Source organism: Gopherus flavomarginatus, chromosome 4, assembly GCF_025201925.1.
Source record: "Gopherus flavomarginatus isolate rGopFla2 chromosome 4, rGopFla2.mat.asm, whole genome shotgun sequence".
Lineage (NCBI taxonomy): Eukaryota > Metazoa > Chordata > Testudines > Testudinidae > Gopherus > Gopherus flavomarginatus.
Genome location: NC_066620.1, coordinates 167,793,618 through 167,816,141, shown reverse-complemented (window position 1 = coordinate 167,816,141; position 22,524 = coordinate 167,793,618). Strand labels below are relative to the sequence as shown.

Below are 22,524 nucleotides of genomic sequence, written 5' to 3'. Positions count from 1 at the left end.
GAAACTATGGGCCTGATCCTGTAACTGGACCCTTGAGGTTTGAACTCTACTCGTGTGCGAACACATACAAAGAAAGCAGAATTTGAGACCTAAAATATTAATCTTTTAATGTTCCTGAATGTTGTTCTGAGGTGCAATATTAATATTACATTGAAAAGGACCTGCCTGTTTCAACAGATACATCATCTTTGACGATCTAATAAGATGGGCACAAAACCCATTCTTGTAGTCCATGGTGGAGCTTGGACAATACCAGATGAGTTTGCTGAAAGAAGCATCCTGGGAGTTAAAAACGCAGTTAAGAGTGGCTTTGCAGTGCTGGAAATGGGAGGAAGTTCAATGAAGGCTGTAGAAATTGCTGTGCGGGCCTTAGAAGATGATACTGTGTTTGATGCAGGTATTGTAGTAACTTTAAAAAAAATCTCTTAAATACTTTAAATCATCTTAGTTTTGATATATCCACAATGTTCCCCCCAAGAGGTTTCTCTATTTTGTGTTTATTTTTTATGCTGCTTCTTAAGTGGTGTTCATCTGCCCACCAAAGACTTTATTTACACACTTCCCATGGCGCTGATTCAGTGCTGGATGCTATGTTTCTTCTTCATGCTGTTCAATAATTGCTATTTTTTTAAACAAGTATTTACTGTTGTGTGGGTGGTTGAGAGTTCTATAGCTAAGGTTGCACTTTAGCAGATATCCTCTTGATTTTTAGCAAGAGTAGTGAACAAAAAATCGAGGCTTTTTGGTGTTTTCTTTTAACATTTAACAATTCAATTTCAAGGTTTAATCTGTTAAATCAGAGCTCTTTAATAACATCAGTCCACAAAATAAGAAAAAATCTTATAGGTTAATAAATGTTTGCACAACTGCCATTACTGTGATGCTTCCCAGTGGTATGCAGGGTTGTGAGGCACCTGTCCTTAGCATGAGGGAGCCTTGTTTGTAGAGCCTTGCATGGATACAAAATTTATATCAAATCGGATATCTGCAGGGCTGTACCAGGAACCATGGGAAAAAGCAACAGCATGTCAGGCCGTCTCTAGCAGGAGCCAACACCCAGCGCAGGCAGCTCCTCCGACATGGTTGTACTGCCTACTGGAGCCAGCAGCAGGCTCACCAGCAGCTGTCCCTGGTCATGCTAGAGTGTGCAAGCTACTCATATGCTCCCGAACAGGAGACATGGACTGTTGCATGGAAGGGGTTGCTATTTGGCAGTATGTGAGTCACTTTGTTTATTTGTTTATAGAGAAAGCAAGTATAAGTTCATTTAATGCACAAGAGAGATTCAAATTATAGCAAGCAGAAATATTGAAAACAAAGGGCTATCTAGAAAATAAAAGTGTAACTTGCATACTAGAGCCTAAACTTAACCACCAATTCATTGCCATGGTATATAGAGCAAAAGCTCACCCAAAATCCATCCAGCCAGGCTTGGCTGAGATCTTCTTTTCATGAGACAGGTCAAACTGTCTTTTTGCTTCCTCAGTGGAAAGACCCAGAGTTTGTCTCCGTCACTAAGTTATAGTCCAAAAGCCTTTGTCGTTCCTTGCAAACAGGGTAATATCTGCTTGTTTTCCTCTCTTGACTCTCCCCTAGAGACTTTGTAAATACTTGATTAGCATTTAGCTCAGACTGCAAACAGGTGTTCATTGTGAAGCATACAATACTCAGTTTGCATGTAGACTGATAAAAGAAACTTATTTTATCATCTTCTGGTGACCAGCCCCAAGTTACAGACCCTAAAAACATAATTTTCAGTATATATACCGAACTCCTCACATACTATCCATACATACATCTCACAGAGATTATGATGAGCAGTGTGACAGGCTTTCGTTAGAGATCTTACATAATACTCTTTGAACTACTATACAAATACCCAATCTAGGGGATCTCTGTAACCCTTATGCACCCCTCTGCAAGCTTGCACCCAGAGGTCCCTGGGTTCATAGGTGTCATGTTTCTAACTGCCGCAATTGAGTTACTCACAGTAGTAAATATGAGCACATATGTAAGTGTTTGCAGGATCAGGACTTAATTTTGTGTGCCTCCATTTTTTAGCTTAATTTTTTTTTTAAGCTCAGCATCCAAAATCTTACACACTCACAAGAGCACTAAAGAACATTCTCTCCTGACTAGTTCATATAAAATGCCAACTGTTTCTCTTTGTGTTTAATACAACTTAAGGTGGAACAAATCATTTATGAAGTTTGATATGTATTTTCATTTTATTTTTTTCCCTTACTGTTCTGTACTGTGAAAATGCCCATTCTATTTGTGACATTGTTAAAGTGAAATTATTCAGTTGTCACTGTGGTGTCTCTAATAGCTGAATTCTGCTGTTCTACAAATAACAGGGATAAAAATATTCCCCTTCTTTTCTACTTGCCGGAAGGTATAGTAAGTAGAAGATAGAATTTGACTTTATACAAGGAAGTTTAAAGTTGCCCTCTGGCAGACAGTTCCCCATTAGAAACTCTGTACCTTATTTTTTTATCTCACATTTTTCAACCCAGTTGCTTAGATAGGTTTTTTTTTTTTTTTTTTACTTCAGAGTGGCAGTAGGTAGGAAACACTGAAGAAATATTTCTTTCTGAGAAGTAGATGGGCACAGATGCAACTGAGGGTAGAATGTGACCCACCATCGCTTTCCAAAGTTGAACCGATTAAATTCCATAAGGAGATAAGCAACAAAATGCTAACGAAATGAAATGCACAACCACTAATAATAATAATGAAACTCTATTCCACTGCTCACCTCTCTTTCCTTTCCTTATGTTAATTTTTTTATTGTGACATTCCCCTGGTGTTATCCGGACCTGTGATCTGCTAAGTCACTCCAACCCTTGACTCTGGGAGCCAGTCTGACCCTGCTCTGCTGTGAGAACCCCCATTCCTGGGCTGTTCACGCACAGCCTTTGGCATGTAAGCTGCTCCTTGGATTGTGCAACCTGTAATAACCTTAGTCCCAGATTTGGACCTTAGCGTCCAAAATATGGGGGTTAGCATGAAAACCTCCAAGCTTAGTTACCAGCTTGGACCTGGTACCTGCTGCCACCACCCAAAAAATTAGAGTGTTTTGGGGCACTCTGGTCCCCCTGAAAAACCTTCCCTGGGGACCCCAAGACCCAAATCCCTTGAGTCTCACAACAAAGGGAAATAATCCTTTTTCCCTTCCCCCCTCCAGGTGCTCCTGGAGAGATACACAGACACAAGCTCTGTGAATCCAAACAGAGTGAATCTCCCTCTCTGTTCCCAATCCTGGAAACAAAAAGTACTTTCCTCTTCACCCAGAGGGAATGCAAAATCAGGCTAGCCACTTCAACACACACAGATCTCCCCTGATTTCTTCCTCCCACCAATTCCCTGGTGAGTACAGACTCAATTTCCCTGCAGTAAAGAAAAACTCCAACAGGTCTTAAAAGAAAGAAAAAATACAAATAGTCTCTCTGTATTAAGATGACACAATACAGGGCAATTTCTTAAAAGAATATTGAATAAACAGCCTTATTCAAAAAGAATACAAATCAAAGCACTCCAGCACTTATATTCATGCAAATACCAAAGAAAAGAAAACCATAGAACTTACTATCTGATCTCTTTGTCCTTACACTTAGAAACAGAAGACTAGAAAGTAGAACTACTTCTCCAAAGCTCAGAGAAGGCAGGCAGCCAGAAAACAAAGACCTAAGACACTCAATTCCCTCCACCCAAAGTTGAAAAAATCCGGTTTCCTGATTGGTCCTCTGGTCAGGTGCTTCAGGTGAAAGAGACATTAACCCTTAGCTATCTGTTTATGACACGCCCCCCAAATTGCAGACAGTGGGGAAGCTCACTGGCGGCGATTTCCTTCTAGAACTTGAAAATAAACAGATTAATACAACACATACACCTTTACATATACTCCTAAGTATATAAGTAACAGACTTCTACATTTTAAGAACACTTTTTAACTACTGAATTCTGGGAAACTCTCACGGGAGAGTGCATCAGCAACTTTATTAGAAGCTCCTGTGATGTGTTGAATTTCAAAATCAAAATCTTGGAGAGCTAAACTCCAACGAAGAAGTTTCTTGTTGTTCCCCTTGGCAGTATGAAGCCACTTTAGTGCAGCATGGTCAGTTTGTAGTTGGAACCGCCGTCCCCAAACATATGGGCGTAGCTTTTCCAGGGCGTACACTATGGCATAGCATTCCTTTTCACTGACTGACCAGTGACTTTCCCTCTCAGACAGTTTCTTGCTGAGAAACACGACAGGATGGAAGTTGTGATCTGTTGCTTCCTGCATGAGCACCGCTCCTATACCACGCTCAGATGCATCTGTGGTTACTAGGAATGGCTTGTCAAAGTCCGGGGCCCTGAGCACAGGGTCAGACATGAGCATTGCCTTAAGTTGGGTAAAGGCCTTTTGACACTCATTAGTCCACTTAACTGCATTTGGCTGGGTCTTTTTGGTCAGGTCGGTCAGTGGGGCAGCGATTTGGCTGTAGTGTGGTACAAATCGCCTGTAGTATCCGGCCAAGCCTAAGAAGGATTGGACCTGCTTCTTGGACCGTGGGACAGGCCACTTTTGGATAGCATCCACCTTGGCCTGTAGGGGGTTTATGGTTCCTCGACCCACCTGGTGCCCCAGGTAAGTCACTCTGTTTTGGCCTATTTGACACTTTTTGGCCTTAACAGTTAGTCCTGCCTGCCTGATGCGCTCAAAGACCTTTTCCAGGTGTAGTAGGTGTTCGGGCCAGGAGTCTGAAAAAATGGCCACATCATCGAGGTAGGCAACTGCAAATTCTGCCAGTCCAGCTAGTAGACCATCTACCAGCCTCTGGAAGGTGGCGGGTGCATTTCGAAGGCCGAAAGGAAGGACATTGAATTCATACACCCCCGCATGGGTGACGAATGCTGACCTCTCCTTGGCAGGTTCATCTAGCGGTACTTGCCAGTACCCCTTGGTTAAGTCTATTGTAGAGATGAACTGGGCACGTCCCAACTTTTCCAATAGCTCATCGGTACGTGGCATTGGATAGTTGTCCGGACGAGTTACAGCATTTAGCTTACGGTAGTCCACGCAAAAGCGTATTTCCCCATCTGGTTTGGGTACCAGAACCACTGGAGATGCCCATGCACTGGAAGATGAGCGGATTATACCCATCTGTAGCATGTTTTGGATCTCCCGTTCTATAGCAGCTTGGGCATGAGGAGACACTCGGTAGGGTGGGGTTCTGATTGGGTGAGCATTACCTGTATCAATGGAGTGGTATGCCCGTTCAGTCCGTCCTGGGGTGGCTGAGAACAATGGGGCGAAGCTAGTGCAGAGCTCCTTGATTTGTTGCCGCTGCAGACGTTCCAGGGTGGTTGAGAGGTTCACCTCTTCCACGCCACCGTCTTTTTTCCCGTCGTAGTAGACACCGTCAGGCCACTCAGCATCCTCTCCCTGGACTGTAAACTGACAAACCTGTAAGTCTCTGGAATAGAAAGGCTTGAGAGAATTAACATGGTACACTTTAGGCTTTAGTGAGGAATTGGGAAATGCTATGAGGTAGTTTACAGCTCCCAGGCGCTCTTGGACCGTGAATGGCCCTTCCCATGATGCTTCCATCTTATGGGCCTGTTGCGCCTTCAAGACCATAACCTGGTCTCCTACCTTGAAGGAACGTTCTCTGGCATGTCTGTCATACCAGGCCTTTTGCTCTTCTTGAGCATCCTTTAGGTTCTCTCTAGCAAGGGCTAAAGAGTGTCGGAGGGTGCTTTGTAGGTTGCTTACAAAGTCCAGAATGTTAGTTCCTGGAGAAGGCGTAAACCCCTCCCATTGCTGCTTCACCAACTGTAATGGCCCCTTAACCTCGTGACCATACACAAGTTCAAATGGTGAAAACCCTAAACTGGGATGTGGTACAGCCCTGTAGGCAAACAGCAACTGCTGCAACACTAGGTCCCAATTATTGGAGAATTCGTTGATGAATTTTTGTATCATGGCCCCCAAAGTTCCATTGAACCTTTCAACCAGGCCATTGGTTTGATGGTGGTACGGGGTGGCAACCAAGTGATTCACCCCATGAGTTTTCCACAGTTTTTCCATGGTCCCTGCCAGGAAATTAGACCCTGAATCTGTAAGGATGTCGCAGGGCCAACCTACTCTGGCAAAGATGTCTGTTAGGGCCAGGCACACAGTGTTAGCCCTGGTGTTGCCTAGAGCGACTGCTTCTGGCCATCGGGTAGCAAAGTCCACTAAAGTCAGTACGTACTGCTTTCCTCTGGGCGTCTTTTTTGGGAAAGGGCCCAGAATATCCACAGCTACTCGCTGAAATGGGACCTCAATTATGGGGAGTGGCTGGAGAGGGGCCTTGACCTGGTCTTGAGGCTTTCCCACTCTTTGGCATACCTCACAAGACCGGACATACTTGGCAACGTCCTTGCCCATCCCCTCCCAGTGGAAGGACTTCCCCAACCGGTCCTTGGTTCTGTTCACCCCAGCATGGCCACTGGGATGATCATGGGCTAAGCTTAAGAGCTTCCCCCGGTACTTAGTTGGAACCACCAACTGTTTTTGCGGCTGCCATTCTTCCCGGTGTCCACCAGAAAGAATTTCCTTGTATAAAAGTCCTTGGTCTATAACAAACCGGGATCGATTAGAAGAGCTGAGAGGCGGTGGGGTGCTCCGTGCCGCCGCCCAAGCTTTCTGAAGGCTGTCATCCGCTTCCTGCTCAGCCTGGAACTGTTCCCTTGAGGCTGGGGTCACCAGTTCTTCCTCAGACTGTGGACTTGGGCTTGGTCCCTCTGGAAGCGATGTAGGTGATGGGGTTGTTTCCATTGTTGGTGTACCGCTCTCCGCTGGTGCACCTGAGGGTATTTCAGGCTCTGGCTGAGCCTTTTGGGTATGGCTGTCTTGTGCTTCTGCCAGTTTTGGCTCGCTGGCGCCCTCTGGCGTTGAGTTTGAAGATGGGGTTGCACTTGCTGGGGCTGGTTGCTGTTCCAGTTCCGGGCCTGGGACTGGAGGTGCTGTGGCTGTTTCAGTGGTTGGCATGGAATCCGGGTCCACTACCTCTGTCTGGGTCTCTGGTAACACAGACGGGGCCTCTGTGGACGGTTCAGGAACAGGAATGGGTCTGGAAGCTTGCCTGGTTTGGCTACGTGTAACCATTTCCACTCTCTTGGCCCGCCTCACCTGGTTGGCCAAGTCTTCCCCCAGTAGCATGGGGATAGGATAATTGTCATAGACTGCAAAAGTCCACATTCCTGACCAGCCTTTGTACTGGACAGGCAGTTGAGCTGTAGGCAAGTCTACAGCTTGTGACATGAAGGGGTAAATTGTAACTTTGGCCTTTGGGTTGATGAATTTGGGGTCAACGAAGGATTGGTGGATAGCTGACACTTGTGCCCCCGTGTCTCTCCACGCAGTAACCTTCTTTCCGCCCACTCTCAAATTTTCCCTTCGCTCCAAGGGTATTTGAGAGGCATCCGGGCCTGGGGATCTTTGGTGTGATGGTGGTGTAATGAATTGCACTCGCATGGTGTTCTTGGGACAGTTGGCCTTGATATGTCCCAGTTCATTACACTTAAAGCATCTTCCATCTGATGGGTTACTGGGCCGAGGTGAGTTACTGGAGACTGGTGAGGTTGAAGGGTAGGGTATCTGTGGCTTTACTTGGGTGGTATGTGGGGTCTTTGGCTGTCCTCGGTTGTAGGGTTTATGGTCTGTGTGCCCCCTGGGGTAATCGTTCCCCTTGACAGTAGCTTTCTTGCTTTCTGCCAGTTCCATCCATTTGGCTCCAATCTCCCCCGCCTCAGCGATATTTTTGGGGTTTCCATCTTGTATGTACCGTGTGATGTCTTCAGGAACACCATCCAAGAACTGCTCCATTTGTATGAGGAGGTTCAGTTCTTCCAAGGTTTGAATGTTGTTTCCTGTTAGCCAGGCCTCATAGTTTTTTGCAATGCAGTAGGCGTGTTTGGGAAATGACTCCTCTGGTTTCCACTTTTGGTTTCTGAAACGCCGACGGGCATGATCTGGGGTTATCCCCATCCTGTATCTGGCCTTGGTTAGGAAAAGTTTATAGTCATTCATTTGGTGCTTAGGCATTTCAGCTGCCACCTCTGCTAAAGGTCCACTGAGCTGTGACCTCAATTCTACCATGTACTGGTCTTCGGGAATGCTGTACCCAAGACAGGCTCTTTCAAAATTTTCCAAGAAGGCCTCGGTGTCATCACCTGCCTTGTAGGTGGGAAATTTCCTGTGCTGTGGAGCAATATTTGGCGCCGGGTTGTTAGGGTTGGCTGGCACAGGCAGCCCAGCTTTTGCCAACTCCAGTTCATGTTTTCTCTGTTTTTCCTTCTCTTCATTCTCTTTTTGTTGTTTTTCCATTTCTCGGTGGTGGTTTTCCATTTCTCGGCGGTGGGCCACCTCTTCTTCTTCTAGTTTTCTTTTGTGTGCTGCCTCCTTGGCTGCCTCTTTGGCTGCCTGTTCTCTTTGGTTGGCTGCCTGTTCTCTTTGGTAGGCTGCCTCTTTGATCTGTTCTTCTCTTTCTTTCATCTCCATCTCTTTTTGTTTTATTTCCAGTTGCTGTTTGTGTTTTTCCATCTCTCGCCTGTGTTCAGCTTCTTTGATTTGTTCTTCAGCGTCAATTTTTGCCTTAGAAGTCATGGTTCCTGTTTTCTTGTGTTGGGGTGCCCTCCGGTGTTTATCTTTTGAACTGCAGGTTCTCTGTTGCCTCCTGAAGTCTGCCTAGCAACAGTGCCTTTTTTCTTTTTCTCTTTCTAGCTAATGTTCAATGAAGGGAAACCAGAAAAACCACTTTATTTGCATGCCTATAAGTGCTGGTACGACTCTCAATGGGAGTGCTATTGTGTGACAAAAGACTGTTAATAGTCCTTAACGACTTCTGCTTAACATGCAAGCCACAAACTGCCAGAGAGAGCAGAAAAAAAAAATTTCTCTCTGGTTCCCTTTTAAAACCAAACTGTTTCTCTCTGCTAAAAAGCCCTTAGCAGAGAAACGAAAAATATAATATTTCTACTGGCTTCTGGATTCTGTCTATCTCCCACCAGCTGCCGCCATGTAATAACCTTAGTCCCAGATTTGGACCTTAGCGTCCAAAATATGGGGGTTAGCATGAAAACCTCCAAGCTTAGTTACCAGCTTGGACCTGGTACCTGCTGCCACCACCCAAAAAATTAGAGTGTTTTGGGGCACTCTGGTCCCCCTGAAAAACCTTCCCTGGGGACCCCAAGACCCAAATCCCTTGAGTCTCACAACAAAGGGAAATAATCCTTTTTCCCTTCCCCCCTCCAGGTGCTCCTGGAGAGATACACAGACACAAGCTCTGTGAATCCAAACAGAGTGAATCTCCCTCTCTGTTCCCAATCCTGGAAACAAAAAGTACTTTCCTCTTCACCCAGAGGGAATGCAAAATCAGGCTAGCCACTTCAACACACACAGATCTCCCCTGATTTCTTCCTCCCACCAATTCCCTGGTGAGTACAGACTCAATTTCCCTGCAGTAAAGAAAAACTCCAACAGGTCTTAAAAGAAAGAAAAAATACAAATAGTCTCTCTGTATTAAGATGACACAATACAGGGCAATTTCTTAAAAGAATATTGAATAAACAGCCTTATTCAAAAAGAATACAAATCAAAGCACTCCAGCACTTATATTCATGCAAATACCAAAGAAAAGAAAACCATAGAACTTACTATCTGATCTCTTTGTCCTTACACTTAGAAACAGAAGACTAGAAAGTAGAACTACTTCTCCAAAGCTCAGAGAAGGCAGGCAGCCAGAAAACAAAGACCTAAGACACTCAATTCCCTCCACCCAAAGTTGAAAAAATCCGGTTTCCTGATTGGTCCTCTGGTCAGGTGCTTCAGGTGAAAGAGACATTAACCCTTAGCTATCTGTTTATGACACAACCAAACAACACTAACCAATATCTCCAGTCCCAGACAAAGCCCTAGGAACCTCCGTCTTGCAGTGTCCAGTTATGCCTGATGGATGCTTCAAGCTTATATGAGTTTGTCAATTTAACAAAGAAATTGATATGTACCACGCTTGTTATCCCAAGGGGAGTCTCTGGCATGCTTCAAACCAAACACACTGCTTCAGGTAGAATAAACAAACAAATTTATTAACTACAAAGATAGATTTTAAGTGATTAGAAGTCAAAGCACAAGAAGTCAGATTTGGTCACATGAAATAAAAGCAAAACACATTCTAAGCTGAGCTTAACACTTTCAGTGCCCTTACAAACTTAGATGCTTCTCACCACAGGCTGGCTGGTTGCCCTCCTTTGATCAGCGCTTCAGTTGCTTGCTAGTGGTGTCTGTAGATGGAGGTGGTAGAGAGAGGAAGAGCATGGCAAACATCTCTCTCTTTTATCATGTTCTTTCTTCCTCTTGGCTTTGTCCCCTCCCTTCAGAGTCAGGTGAGCATTACCTCATTGCAGTCCCAAACTGACCAAAGGAAGTGGGATGATTCACTCGAGAGTCCAACAGATCCTTTGTTGCTGCCTAGGCCAGTGTCATTTGTTCCTTTGAGCTGGGCTGTGTTTGTTCCATACATGCCCTGATGAGGCGTGAACTATCCCTGCTCTTGGAGAGTTTTGCCTGGGCTTGCTTTAAGCCATGAGGACACATTTTCAGCCTCATAACTATATACATGAAATTACAACCTATAACATTACAATAACAACAATCTCAGTACATCACGAGCCTTCTGAAGACACCTAACATGACAAACTTTGCATTAGATACTACACAATCATATTGATGAAAATGGGGGTGTAGGGTGTTCCCCCGAGGTACAGAGCATCACATTTATAATTTCCTACTTCTACCTGTTTTGCTTTCCCTCCATTCTTTGTTTCCTCCTTCCTCTCACTCCTATAAATTTTCCTCTCCTTTCACCATAGGCCTTAATCATAAAGATCCAGATTGCTTGTATGTAACTTGCAGCTACCTTTTTCCTTCCACTCCCCAGTCTTCCATCTCCACACCTCAGTTTCGCTTGTACTCTTTCTTTATCTTCCCCCTTATGTTCTCTCTTTCAAACAAATATTAGGACAGGTCTTTTGTAGAGCTGATTAGGGACTTCATGACAGAGAGTGCCCAAATTTTGAGGTCTTTTAAAGGTAGTTCAGTTTCAGGGAGGAAAGATAGCTTAATATCAGAGCCAGTGACGATTCATCAAATGAATTTCAGGAATGGAAAAAATGTCACACAAAATTTTCCTTTTTGAAGAGAACTCTTGGTCTGTCACATAGCATTTTAATTTCTGGGATCACAACTTTCCGTATTATTCATGTCATGTTTCTGTCCCTTCCTGCCATTATCTTCCCGGTATTTCTATCTCTCCACATACCTTCCTTTATATTGTGAGACTTGTAACGAAATAACAATAGTTAGTGATAATTAATTTTTCTTCTTAAAGCCCCAGATCCTGGAGTTATGTTAGTATGTGAAAACCTTAGCTTCAGTTCTTTTAAAACAAAATTGTTTCTAGACATCATAGTGTTGGAGAAAAGCTTGGAAATGTAAACCTTAAAGGCTCAAAAACCAAAAGGTAGGTAAAACAAACTTCATGTTATGTGAAGACATTTTCATGATGAATTGGAGTCTGACTTCTGATTTCGAATGCTTAGGGTTGGCAGTACTGCCCATTCTTTACTCTACTTGCAGATTTTGTTCAGTCCTACCATTCTGTCTCATAGCTGTGATGGTCTTTCCTTTCCCTGTTACCTTTCTTTCATGTTTTGGCTCCATTTCTGCTTTTCATCCCTTTCTTTTTTCCTTGTTTCCCTTCTGTAATTGTCTCCCTCCTCTCGTCAACTGCTCTCTTGTCATATCTCCTAAATGTGATCCAACTTTTTAAAAATTGTCTGAAAACAGTCATCTTGCCCCTCTGTCTCATCATAGCTAATTTAGCTTTGTAGAAAGTCCTGTTCTGAGCAGCTTGATTTCATATGGTGATGTTTTTACTCGGATGATATGGGGTAACCCTGATAAACACTTTAGCTGAGCCTAAGAGTTGAATTGCTGAAGATTTGGGATTCTCAGCAGGAGATCTTAGTGGAAGTGGTTAAGAGTTTTTTGTTTTTTGTAATGAGTTGCTCACTACAGTACTAATTAATGCAGATGCATAGGTTTACTTGGTCCAGGAAGTCTTGTATAAAGCTGGTTTTCAATAAATTGATCTGAATCTGTTCGAGTGGGTTTTCAGTGTTGTTGTCATAAACAGATAGTTAAGGGTTAATGTCTCTCTTACCTGTAAAGGGTTAAGAAGCTTAGTGAACCTGGCTGACACCTGACCAGAGGATCAATAGGAGGACAAGATACTTTCAAATCTTGGTTTGTTTGTGCTTTTTGTGTGGTTGTTGTTCGCTCTCAGGACTGAGAGGGACGGGACATCGATCCAGGCTCTCCAAATCTTTCTGAATCAGTCTCTCATGTTTCAAACTTGTAAGTAATTATCCAGGCAAGGCGTGTTAGTCTTATGTTTGTTTTCTCAACTTGTAAATGTTTCTTTTGCTGGAAGGATTTTTACCTCTGTTTGCTGTAACTTTGAACCTAAGGCTAGGGGGGGTCCCTCTGGTCTATAGGAATCTGATTACCCTGTAAAGCATTTTCCATCCTGATTTTACAGAGATGATTTTTATCGTTCTTTCTTTAATTAAAAGCTTTCTGATTGATTTTTTTTCTTTGTTTCAAGATCCAAGGCGATTGGGTCTGGACTCACCAGGGATTTGTGGGGGGATGGTTAATTCCTCCTTGTTTTAAGATCCAAGGGGTTTGGATCTGTGTTCACCAGGGATTTGGTGAAGCCTCTCAAGGCAACCCAGGGAGGGGAAAGTTTTGGGGGGACAAAGTGCCCCAGACACTGAAATTCTAGGTAGTGGCAGTGTTACCAGATCTAAGCTAAGGTCCCCACATTTGTACCCTAAAGTTCAAAGTGGGGGAAAAAACCTTGACAAGTGTAGTGTGATTCAGGGTCTTAAATGTGCAGTAATGCGTGGATGCACAATTATTTGCTTAAAACGTGCACTGACGTTTTAAGAATATGTACACTGAATATTAAACACTTAAAATTACTAAAGCTATTATCTAAAATCAGCACTTTTCTCTATTTCATACATTTACTTGAAACAAACATGCAGGAACTAATTTGATTAGTAGACATAAAACTTTAAGTAATTGATTGGCAACTGAGACCAGGTTTTGAAGATTATGCTGTCTTGACATGCCCTATAAAATCAATAAGCTATTTCTTTTGTTGCTCTGTTAAACTACTGTTTCTTCTTTTATCACTTAGTTTACTTTGTGTATAGGAAATTGTCATTGGTGGAATGCGGTTGAGGTTAATACTGGAGGTTGGAAAAAAAGAAATGCCATATTATATCAAGGATTCTGCTCTTTAATAGAAAGCAATACAGAATCAACAGTATTACTGAGATTTAAAAACCTTTATTTGGTAGTTAATCAGCTTCTCAGTTGAGTAATTTCCTGTCAAGAGATCCAACTATATGCTTAAATATAAAAAGGAATGCTGAGAAACTCTATTAAGTGAATTAAAACGGGCTACAGTACTATTAACAGCAGTGTATCTTTGATGATGACATTTGGACACTGTAGAATTAGTACTCTAATTAGGGACAGTGTGGTGCTTGCACAGTTTATTAGTTCATTTATTGGGCCTTCCAGATTTTTGTCACTTCTATGATCTTATATACATGCAGCTTCTCCTCTGGTTTGGTCTATAGGAGGGGTCGGCAACCTTTCAGAAGTGGTGTGCTGAGTCTTCATTTATTCACTCTAATTTAAGATTTCACGTGCCGATAATACATTTAAACATTTTTAGAAGGTCTTTTTCTATGTCTATAATATATAACTAAACTATTGTTGTATGTAAAGTAAATAAGGTTTTTAAAATGTTTAAGAAGCTTAATTTAAAATTAAATTAAAATGCAGAGCCCCCGAGACTGGTGGCCAGGACCCGCACAGTGTGAGTGCCACTGAAAATCTGCTCGTGTGCCATCTTCGGCACATGTGCCATAGGTTGCCTACCCTTGATCTACAGGCTTCCATTGTCTCCTGAGATAGCTACTTGTCTCCATCTGAAGCATGAGCCTGAAGAGAGAGAACTAGCTTCCTGATCTCTGCTTGTTCAGAAGAACTGCTGCTACTTCATCTGCAGGCTGTTAGCTGTAGTCAGAGGTCATATCCCCTCAGAAAGGATTCCCTTATTCAAGGAGAAGAATATTTACATGTGCACCTCTTGAATAATTATTGGTTTGTGTGCTAGGGTGTGAATTTAGGACCACATACAACTCAGTCTCCGGTGGATCTCCCACTGGTCTCAATGGGCAGTGTCAATGAGTGCCAGTTGCACAAATGGAAAGAGTGCTGCACAACCTTTTTGTACTAACTAAATTTCTAGGTGTATTTTCTTTATCATAATTCATTACTGGTTCAACATGTTAGAGTTGCTGCCAATATTACTTGGCAGGAAGGCATTCACTTTCACTACATCAGTGGTTCTCAAAATTTTGTACTGGTGATGCCTTTCAAACAGCAAGCCTCTGATTGTGACCCCCTTTATAAATTAAGAACACTTTTTATCTATTTAACACCATTATAAATGCTGGAAGCAAAGCGGGGTTAGGGGTAGAGGCTGACAGCTCGTGACCCCCGCATGTAATAACCTTGTCACCCCCTGAGGGGTCCTGACCCCCAGTTTGAGAACCCCTGTACTACATCTGTTTCTGTTTCCCCACCCTTTCTTTTTCTGTTTTTCTTCTTTTTCCTAATCTCTCTGCTGAAAGTCCTGTCAATTATTTAATTGCCAAGTTAACGCAGTGTCAGTACTAGGATCTTTAGCATCCTGGTGAGATTTATGGGAAGCGAGGAATTTGACACCTCTGAGTCGTTATGTTAGTACAGAAGATCCCTTTAATGTTGCCCCTGCCACTTTCCCCATACTAATTTTCCTCCCTACAGTTACTCACACTTTCTTGTCAACTGTTGGAAATGGGCCTTCCTGATTATCACTACAAAAGTTTTTTTTCTCCTGCTGATAATAGCCCACCTTAATTGATTATTCTCATTATACACCTCTATCCTGATATAACATGACCTGATATAACATGAATTTGACTATAATGCAGTAAAACAGGGCTCTGGGGGGCGGGGCTGCACACTCCGGGGGATCAAAGAAAGTTCGATATAACATGGTAAGAATTTTTGGATCACGAGGACAGCATTATATCAAGGTAGAGGTGTAGTTAGTATGGCAACACCCATTTTTTCATGTCCTCTGTGTGTGTGTATATATGTGTGTGTGTGTATATATATATATATGTATATGTATATTTCCTACTGTATTTTCCACTGCATGCATCCGATGAAGTGGGTTTTAGCCCACAAAAGCTTATGCTCAGATAACTGTGTTAGTCTTTAAGGTGCCACAAGTACTCTTGTTCTTTTTGCTGATACAGACTAACACGGCTACCACTCTGAAACCTTTACTTTTTATGTAATTCAAATGCTGCCTGACAGCATTCCTCAAATGGTGATCTGTTGAGAGCTAGCAACAGAGGACTGGTTCGAGGTAGGACACAGGGATTTGTGTCCCACATTGAAGCTATTTTACCCAAAAGTTTTTGATTCACGAAACCAAGGAGGGGCCCCATTACCAAAACCAGCTGGTGCAATCGAGGGTCCAGGGAGCAGGATAGATGCAATATTTTCCCATCTTCAAAAATAAACTTTAAACAAGAAAACAAAACCACCAAAAAACACTCTCAAAGGTTTAATGCAGTGTGACACCGCTTGTGTAGGGAAATCCCCTGGCAGGTCGGGCTGGTTTGTTTACCTGCCTGTCTGTAGGTCTGGCCAATGGCAGCTCCCACTGGCCGCAGTTCGCCGCTCCAGGCCAATGGGAGCTACTGGAAGTGGTGCAGGCTGAGGGACATACTTTCAGATATTGTGGCAATGGGCAGTTTTACAGGTATGATTTTAAGGGCTCTGTGAACAAATGTTCCATGAAATTATTTTATTTTGTCATGGTGAATGTGGAGATTCAGCCTCTATTATGGATTAAACCTTGTGAAAAATTAAAACTGATCAAACATATAATGGAGGCCTCGTGAGCTAAATGAAAATAATATACTGGAAGAACTCAATCATGTGTTTGATTAAATTGGTTGCACTAAGAACACACATCACATTTGTTCAAACTCTGAGGTAACCACATTTATTACTCCAGCCAGGAAAATTCTCCTGGTATCCAGAGAGTGATATCTGCAGAAGTTATAATGCATGGTGATTTTAGAAGTTATAAAGTCAGCTAGTGAACCACCTGGATGGGTGCAGTCAAATATGGCAGTAGAAAAATAAAGGATTCTCTGAGAATATACTTAGTTATAAAAGGAATTTGATAATGAGCATACTTTCAATGCCCAACTCTGGAAGAAATAAATAGAAGAAGTTGAAACTAAAACTTCAACCTTTTAGACATAATATATATCTCTAGATAAGGCACCTGATACTGTTCCTTATGGTACCTATGGTCCCAGAAAAAGTATTCCACAAGAAGAAGCAGACACATTAGAGGAACTGGATGACCAATTATGTTGCTGATGTCCTCATCTGGAGAAACCAGAGAGAGACATGATGACTTCAGTGAAGATGCTTTGAAATTTAAAAACCAGGTATGCCAGGTAGCACATTAGAGTTTAACTGTTTGAGAAATATTAACTCATATAAGGCATTTAACAAAATGATACCAAAATAGAGGCTATTTGTGCATATGGCAATGCCTTAGAACAGAGTAAGCACCTTGGCAGGCTGGGCTGGTTTGTTTACCTGCTACATCCACAAGTTCGGCCGATTGCAGCTCCCACTGGCCACGGTTCGCCGCTCCAGGCACGTGACAAGGTATGTGCTGCCTGCTGCTTCCCACGGCCCCCAATGGCCTGGAGTAGCGAACCACAGCCAGTGGGAGCCGCGATTGGCCGAACCCATGGATGTGGCAGGTAAACCAACTGGCCCGGCCCACCAGGGTGCTTACCCTGGTGGGCTGCATGCCAAAGGTTGCTGATCCTGTCTGCCGAATACACAGGAAATGCAGATTTCTCAAAGTGATCTTTTCTAATTCCTGTCACAAGTGTCCATAGTTATTAGGCCATTTAAGAGCCAAATTTAAAACCTATGAGGTCAATTGAATCACATTTCAAGGGAAATCATTCATTTTAGTCACAAAATTACTTAGAAAAGCAGAGCGAGAATGTCTCTCTATGGTGGCTTTTAATTATTCCTGTAGTAATTCTTTACAGTTTGTTTAGTTTAGTTTGCTTAGTGATCTGTACCAACCTAATGTAACACCAATATTTAAAAAGGGCTCTAGAGGTGATCCCGGTAATTACAGACTGGTAAGTCTAACGTCAGTACCGGGCAAATTAGTTGAAACAATAGTAAAGAATAAAATTGTCCAGACACATAGAAGAACATAAATTGTTGGGCAAAAGTCAACATGGTTTCTGTAAAGGGAAATCATGATTACTCATCTATTAGAGTTCTTTGAAGGGATCAGCAAACATGTGGACAAGGGGGGATCCAGTGGACATAATATACTTAGATTTCCAGAAAGTCTTTGACAAGGTCCCTCATCAAAGACTCTTATGTAAATTAAGTTGTCATGGGATAAGAGGGACAATCCTTTCATGGATTGAGAACTGGTTAAAAGACAGGAAACAAAGGGTAGGAATAAATGGTAAATTCTCAGAATGGAGAGGGGTAACTAGTGGTGTTCCCCAAGGGTCAGTCCTAGGACCAATTCTGTTCAACTTATTCATGAATGATCTGGAGAAAGGGGTAAACAGTGAGGTGGCAAAGTTTGGCAGACGATTCTAAATGGCTCAACATAGTTAAGACCAAAGCAGACTGTGAAGAACTTCAAAAAGATCTCACAAAACTAAGTGATTGGGCAACAAAATGGCAAATGAAATTTAATGTGGATAAATGTAAAGTAATGCACATTGGAAAAAATAACCCCATCTATACATGCAATATGATGGGGGCTAATTTAGCTTCAACTAATCAGGAAAGAGATCTTGGCATCATCATGAATAGTTCTCTGAAGACGTCAATGTGCAGCGTCAGTCAAAAAAGCAAATAGGATGTTAGGAATTATTAAAAAAGGGATAGAGAATAAGACAGAGAGTATCTTATTGCCTTTATATAAATTCATGGTACGCCCATATCTTGATTACTGCGTACAGATGTGGTCTCCTCATCTCAAAAAAGATATACTGGTTTTAGAAAAGGTTCAGAGAAGGGCAACTAAAATGATTGGGGGTTTGGAATGGATCCCATATGAGAAGAGATTAAAGAAGCTAGGCCTCTTCAGCTTGGAAAAGAGGAGACTAAGGGGGGATATGACAGAAGTATATAAAGTCATGAGCGGTGTGGAGAAGGTGAATAAGGAAAAGTTATTTACTTGATCCCATAATGTAAGAAGTAGGGGCCACCAAATAAAATTAATGGGCAGTGGGTTTAATACAAAGAAGTTCTTCTTCACACAATGCACAGTCAACCTGTGGAACTCCTTGCCTGAGGAGGTTGTGAAGGCTAGGACTATAACAGGGTTTAAAAGAGAACTAGATAAATTCATGGAGGTTAAGTCCATTAATGGCTATTAGCCAGGATGGGTAAGGATTGGTGTCCCTGGCCTCTGTTTGTCAGAGCGTGGAGTTGGAGGGCAGGAGAGAGATCACTTGATCATTACCTGTTACGTTCGCTCCCTCTGCAGCACCTGGCATTGGTCACTGTCGGTAGACAGGATACTGGGCTGGATGGACCTTTGGTCTGACCCAGTATGTCCATTCTTATGTTCTTATGTATGTTAACCAATAATATAACATAGGTTACATAAAATGTGTCTGTTCTGTAAGTGAAAGGAACAAACCTTCCAGAATTAAAAAGTCACTTTCCTCTGTAGTCACTTAAAACTAGCTATTTTGGTGAACATGCTTGACAGTAAAATAATTTGCTGGAATAGCTGTAAAATGGATCACAAAAGAGGCTTGAACACAGCTGGACTGAGTTTATTTGAATTCATTTAAAATTGTTTGCAGTATTCACCGAGTCTTAGAGGATGAGGATTTATTTGCATGACGCCACATCAACCTACAGAGTATTTAAAGTACTAAACCACAGAATTATAGAACCATGATAACAAAATTGATAAAAAGAAATTAACCTGTGAAACTCATTGCCCAAAAATATCAATGGGGCCAGGAGTTCTGAAGGTATCAAAACAGGACTGCTATGCGGAGAGTGGGTACAGCAGCCAGAAATCCTACAGGGAGCGTTAGGAAGGTTTGCCAGAATAGAAAGCTTTCCAGGTGACTTTCTAAGCCCAGCCAGCCATTTTCATACCTGTAGCTCTCTAGGAGGCTGTGAGGAAGACTACATGGAGCCATAATAGTGTAAACAAGTTAAGTAGATATTATTGGGGATGGGAGGGGAAAGAGGGGGCAAATATACAGTTAGATAGATCAAGGCTCCTACTGGACCTCATGCAAAACTGTGAGTGGCTCTCACAGTTTCTTTACATACTAGATTAATGAATTTAAGGAGTTTAATGTACAAATATTTAGCTGTGCACATGTGTACATCTCAGCCACCCTTAGATGTACATTTTAGTTTCAGCTCTGTTGAATAGCAAGCTGTTATTTACATCAATGAAAGCAGGATCAAGGGCTGATCAGAAGAGGCCACAGGATTTCCCCTCCGTCCATTATGAGATCATTAAAAAATTGCTGAATTTTACTTGCTGAATCTTTCCACATCAAGTTCCCTTTCTGCAGAGAATACCACCTTAAAATTTTGGCTTGAAAAATAAAAATGTCAGCAAGTTTGAATAAAAAGAAGAGGTTCTAATGAACGGTTTTACAGCCTTAAATCTAGCTGTTTGTAGGAGATGCCTAGTAGAATGAACCGAGAAGAAAACAGATATGAAGCAATGGTTTGTGGTAAGAAGAGAGTCTGAGAGTAAGTCTATTTGAAGCTGGGAGGTGTGAATCCCAGTTTGATGAGGCATACCCATGCTAGCTCTACTTGTGTTAAGGGGCTATTACTGCAGTGTAGCTGTGGCAGTGCACATGGTTGGAGGGGTTAGCCATCATGAGTATGTAGTCATCCAAGAGACCAGGCGTTTAGTTGGTTCATGCAACCCTCTTGCTGGTCACAGTGCTGTAGCTAAACTCTATTTTTAGTGCACTAGCTTGACCGGAGCTAGTGCAGGTATGTCTCCTAAAGATGGGAATTGCACCCTTCGTGTGAAGTTTAGACATACGCATAGTTATTCTGTTCAAAAGTATATTATGTAGTTGACATTTCTTTCCATGGATAACTCTGTGCTGCAGGAAGCAGCAGAGATTCAAAGTAAAATAGAAATATTAAGAATCATTAGTAACTGATTCACATCCAGGAACAATTTTTTCAGCTGACCTCCATTTGTACATATAAATCACTCGTGTACCCAACTTTTTTGCCTACTCTTCCTTGCAAATGGTAGAATCTAGAAACTTAAAATCTATTTATATACACACCAACTGGAAAATGTGGTCCCCGATATATCATTTCAAACCCCGAAATTACTTCATAATGCTCAGACATCTGACACATTGAAAAGTTTTTAAAAACTGCAATGAACCGAAGCAGGTCAGACACCTCTGAAATATTCAATTTACACACAAACAGGCAGACAGCCTGTAAACCATAAGTGAAACCAATTGTAAACCTCTCCACCATGGTCCATAATAGCCTAATAAAAAAGTAGTACTACAGCAGAGCTGATAGTGGAGATAAGCTCCCAGCTGTTCTGACAATAGATGTTATATAGCTCAATCTAATAAAGGATCCCATTTTTGTTTAGGTTGGGAATGTTCTATGTACAGAATGTTTGCAAAGAAGGGCCAGATCTTTACTACTTTTAACATGCAGATATTGTACAATATTAAACTAATCACTTCCTAAATCACTGTTTCAATTAAGTTGTGTCTAGGCATCATTGCCTTTAACAACTATCACAAACCTAGAACCCCAAACATCTGAGGTAAACCATGCATCTATGAACTTTTGCATTATAGGATATTGGGTTCTGGATATCTTTATTAGAGTCAAATGAACAAACACTTGCTCAGTCAGTATGCATAAGTCGTTGCTGTAATTGAGCTAAAGCTATGCAGACTTCACAGTTTTTGTTTAGCAGAATTGCATACAAAAGTTTGCTTTTCTGTGTGATTTTTTTCATTACCCCTCCTCGCCTCCGCTGATGTTAATCAGAAACTGTTTTAATTAAAACAATATTTTTATGGTGAATACATGATTTTTTCTATACGCTTTTGATTTAAAAGTCATTGTAGCTTGGACAGTTTCACTAGGAAAAACTTGTCTGCATTTGTTCTGAAGGTTTGCAAAACCTTGGCAGAAGTTTCCAAGAAAAAGGGCCCATTTCCACATTTTATTTTATTAATTTTTTTAGAAGAAAGTGGGAGTGAAAGCTCCTGAATTTTGAATGATTTTGTATTTATTTACATATCTAGTTTAACTCGGATCAGCAGTGCTTTACAATGGAAATTGCTTCATAAATTACAGTATATTTGAAATACGGTACCCCTGAGTTTGATTATTGGCAGTAGAGACTGAATCTAGGATCTCTGAATCTAAAAGCATGGCTTCTGTTATCTGAACTAGAAAACCAGAGGTGGGGACAGAGAGCCTCTCTGTGTATGTATGGGATGTGCACTTTCCAAGACTGGAGAAGCTTGGCCCCAGCTTCAGAGGTTCACCCTTTTCAAATTCTCATATGTGCTGCCACTTGTAACCTGATATGTCTGGTACACCACTGGCAGTGGGGTTTAAACCTGAGAACTCTGGATCTTAAAGCATGAGCTTCTGCTACCTGAGCTGAGTGAGACAGATCTGCTAGCTGAAAAGCTGCACGCTCATCAGCATCTGTGTGGTTCAGCCACTAGGGAGGTTCTGAGGGTCACACTGAGTGAGCGTGGGTTACACAGGGAGAGTGGAGCATGCCATTGAGGGTACTGATGTCTAGAACTCCACGCCACTTCTGCTGTCTACACAGGACTATCTCAGAGATAAGCTGAGCTTTAACAAAACATCCTGTGAAGGGTAGAAATGACTATAACATGGGCTGGGTGTGGTTTTTCATTCCATTTTTGTTAACCTGACTCGCTTCTCCACTTTTGCTTCTCTCAGCCCTACATAGTGTATGCCTTATTATTCTCCATAATACCTGTGGTAGCTCTCTAAGGAACATCAGCAATTGGGGGCATGTCTGTGACAAACAGCAAGACAGATTTTAGAAAAAAAAGTGCACAGTGACTGTCTTTATCTACGACTTGAAAATCAGTCTGTATATAGTATTGCAATGTGCAAGTCGAAAATTGTATGTATCTCTGTGGGTGCCATTCAAAAATCGATATTTACCAATAGTTAACACATCACAGTAC

General features: G+C 42.1%; 1 protein-coding gene across 1 annotated transcript in view; it reads left to right on the top strand.

The window, feature by feature from the left end:
- The first annotated feature begins 204 nt into the window (after positions 1–204).
- Positions 205–22,524, top strand: part of LOC127049727 (isoaspartyl peptidase/L-asparaginase-like) — a 221,266-nt gene continuing 198,946 nt past the window's right edge. The window contains exon 1 of the mRNA XM_050950970.1: positions 205–397. Within this exon, the coding sequence (XP_050806927.1) occupies positions 205–397 (193 nt within the window). The remainder of the gene's footprint in view (positions 398–22,524) is intronic.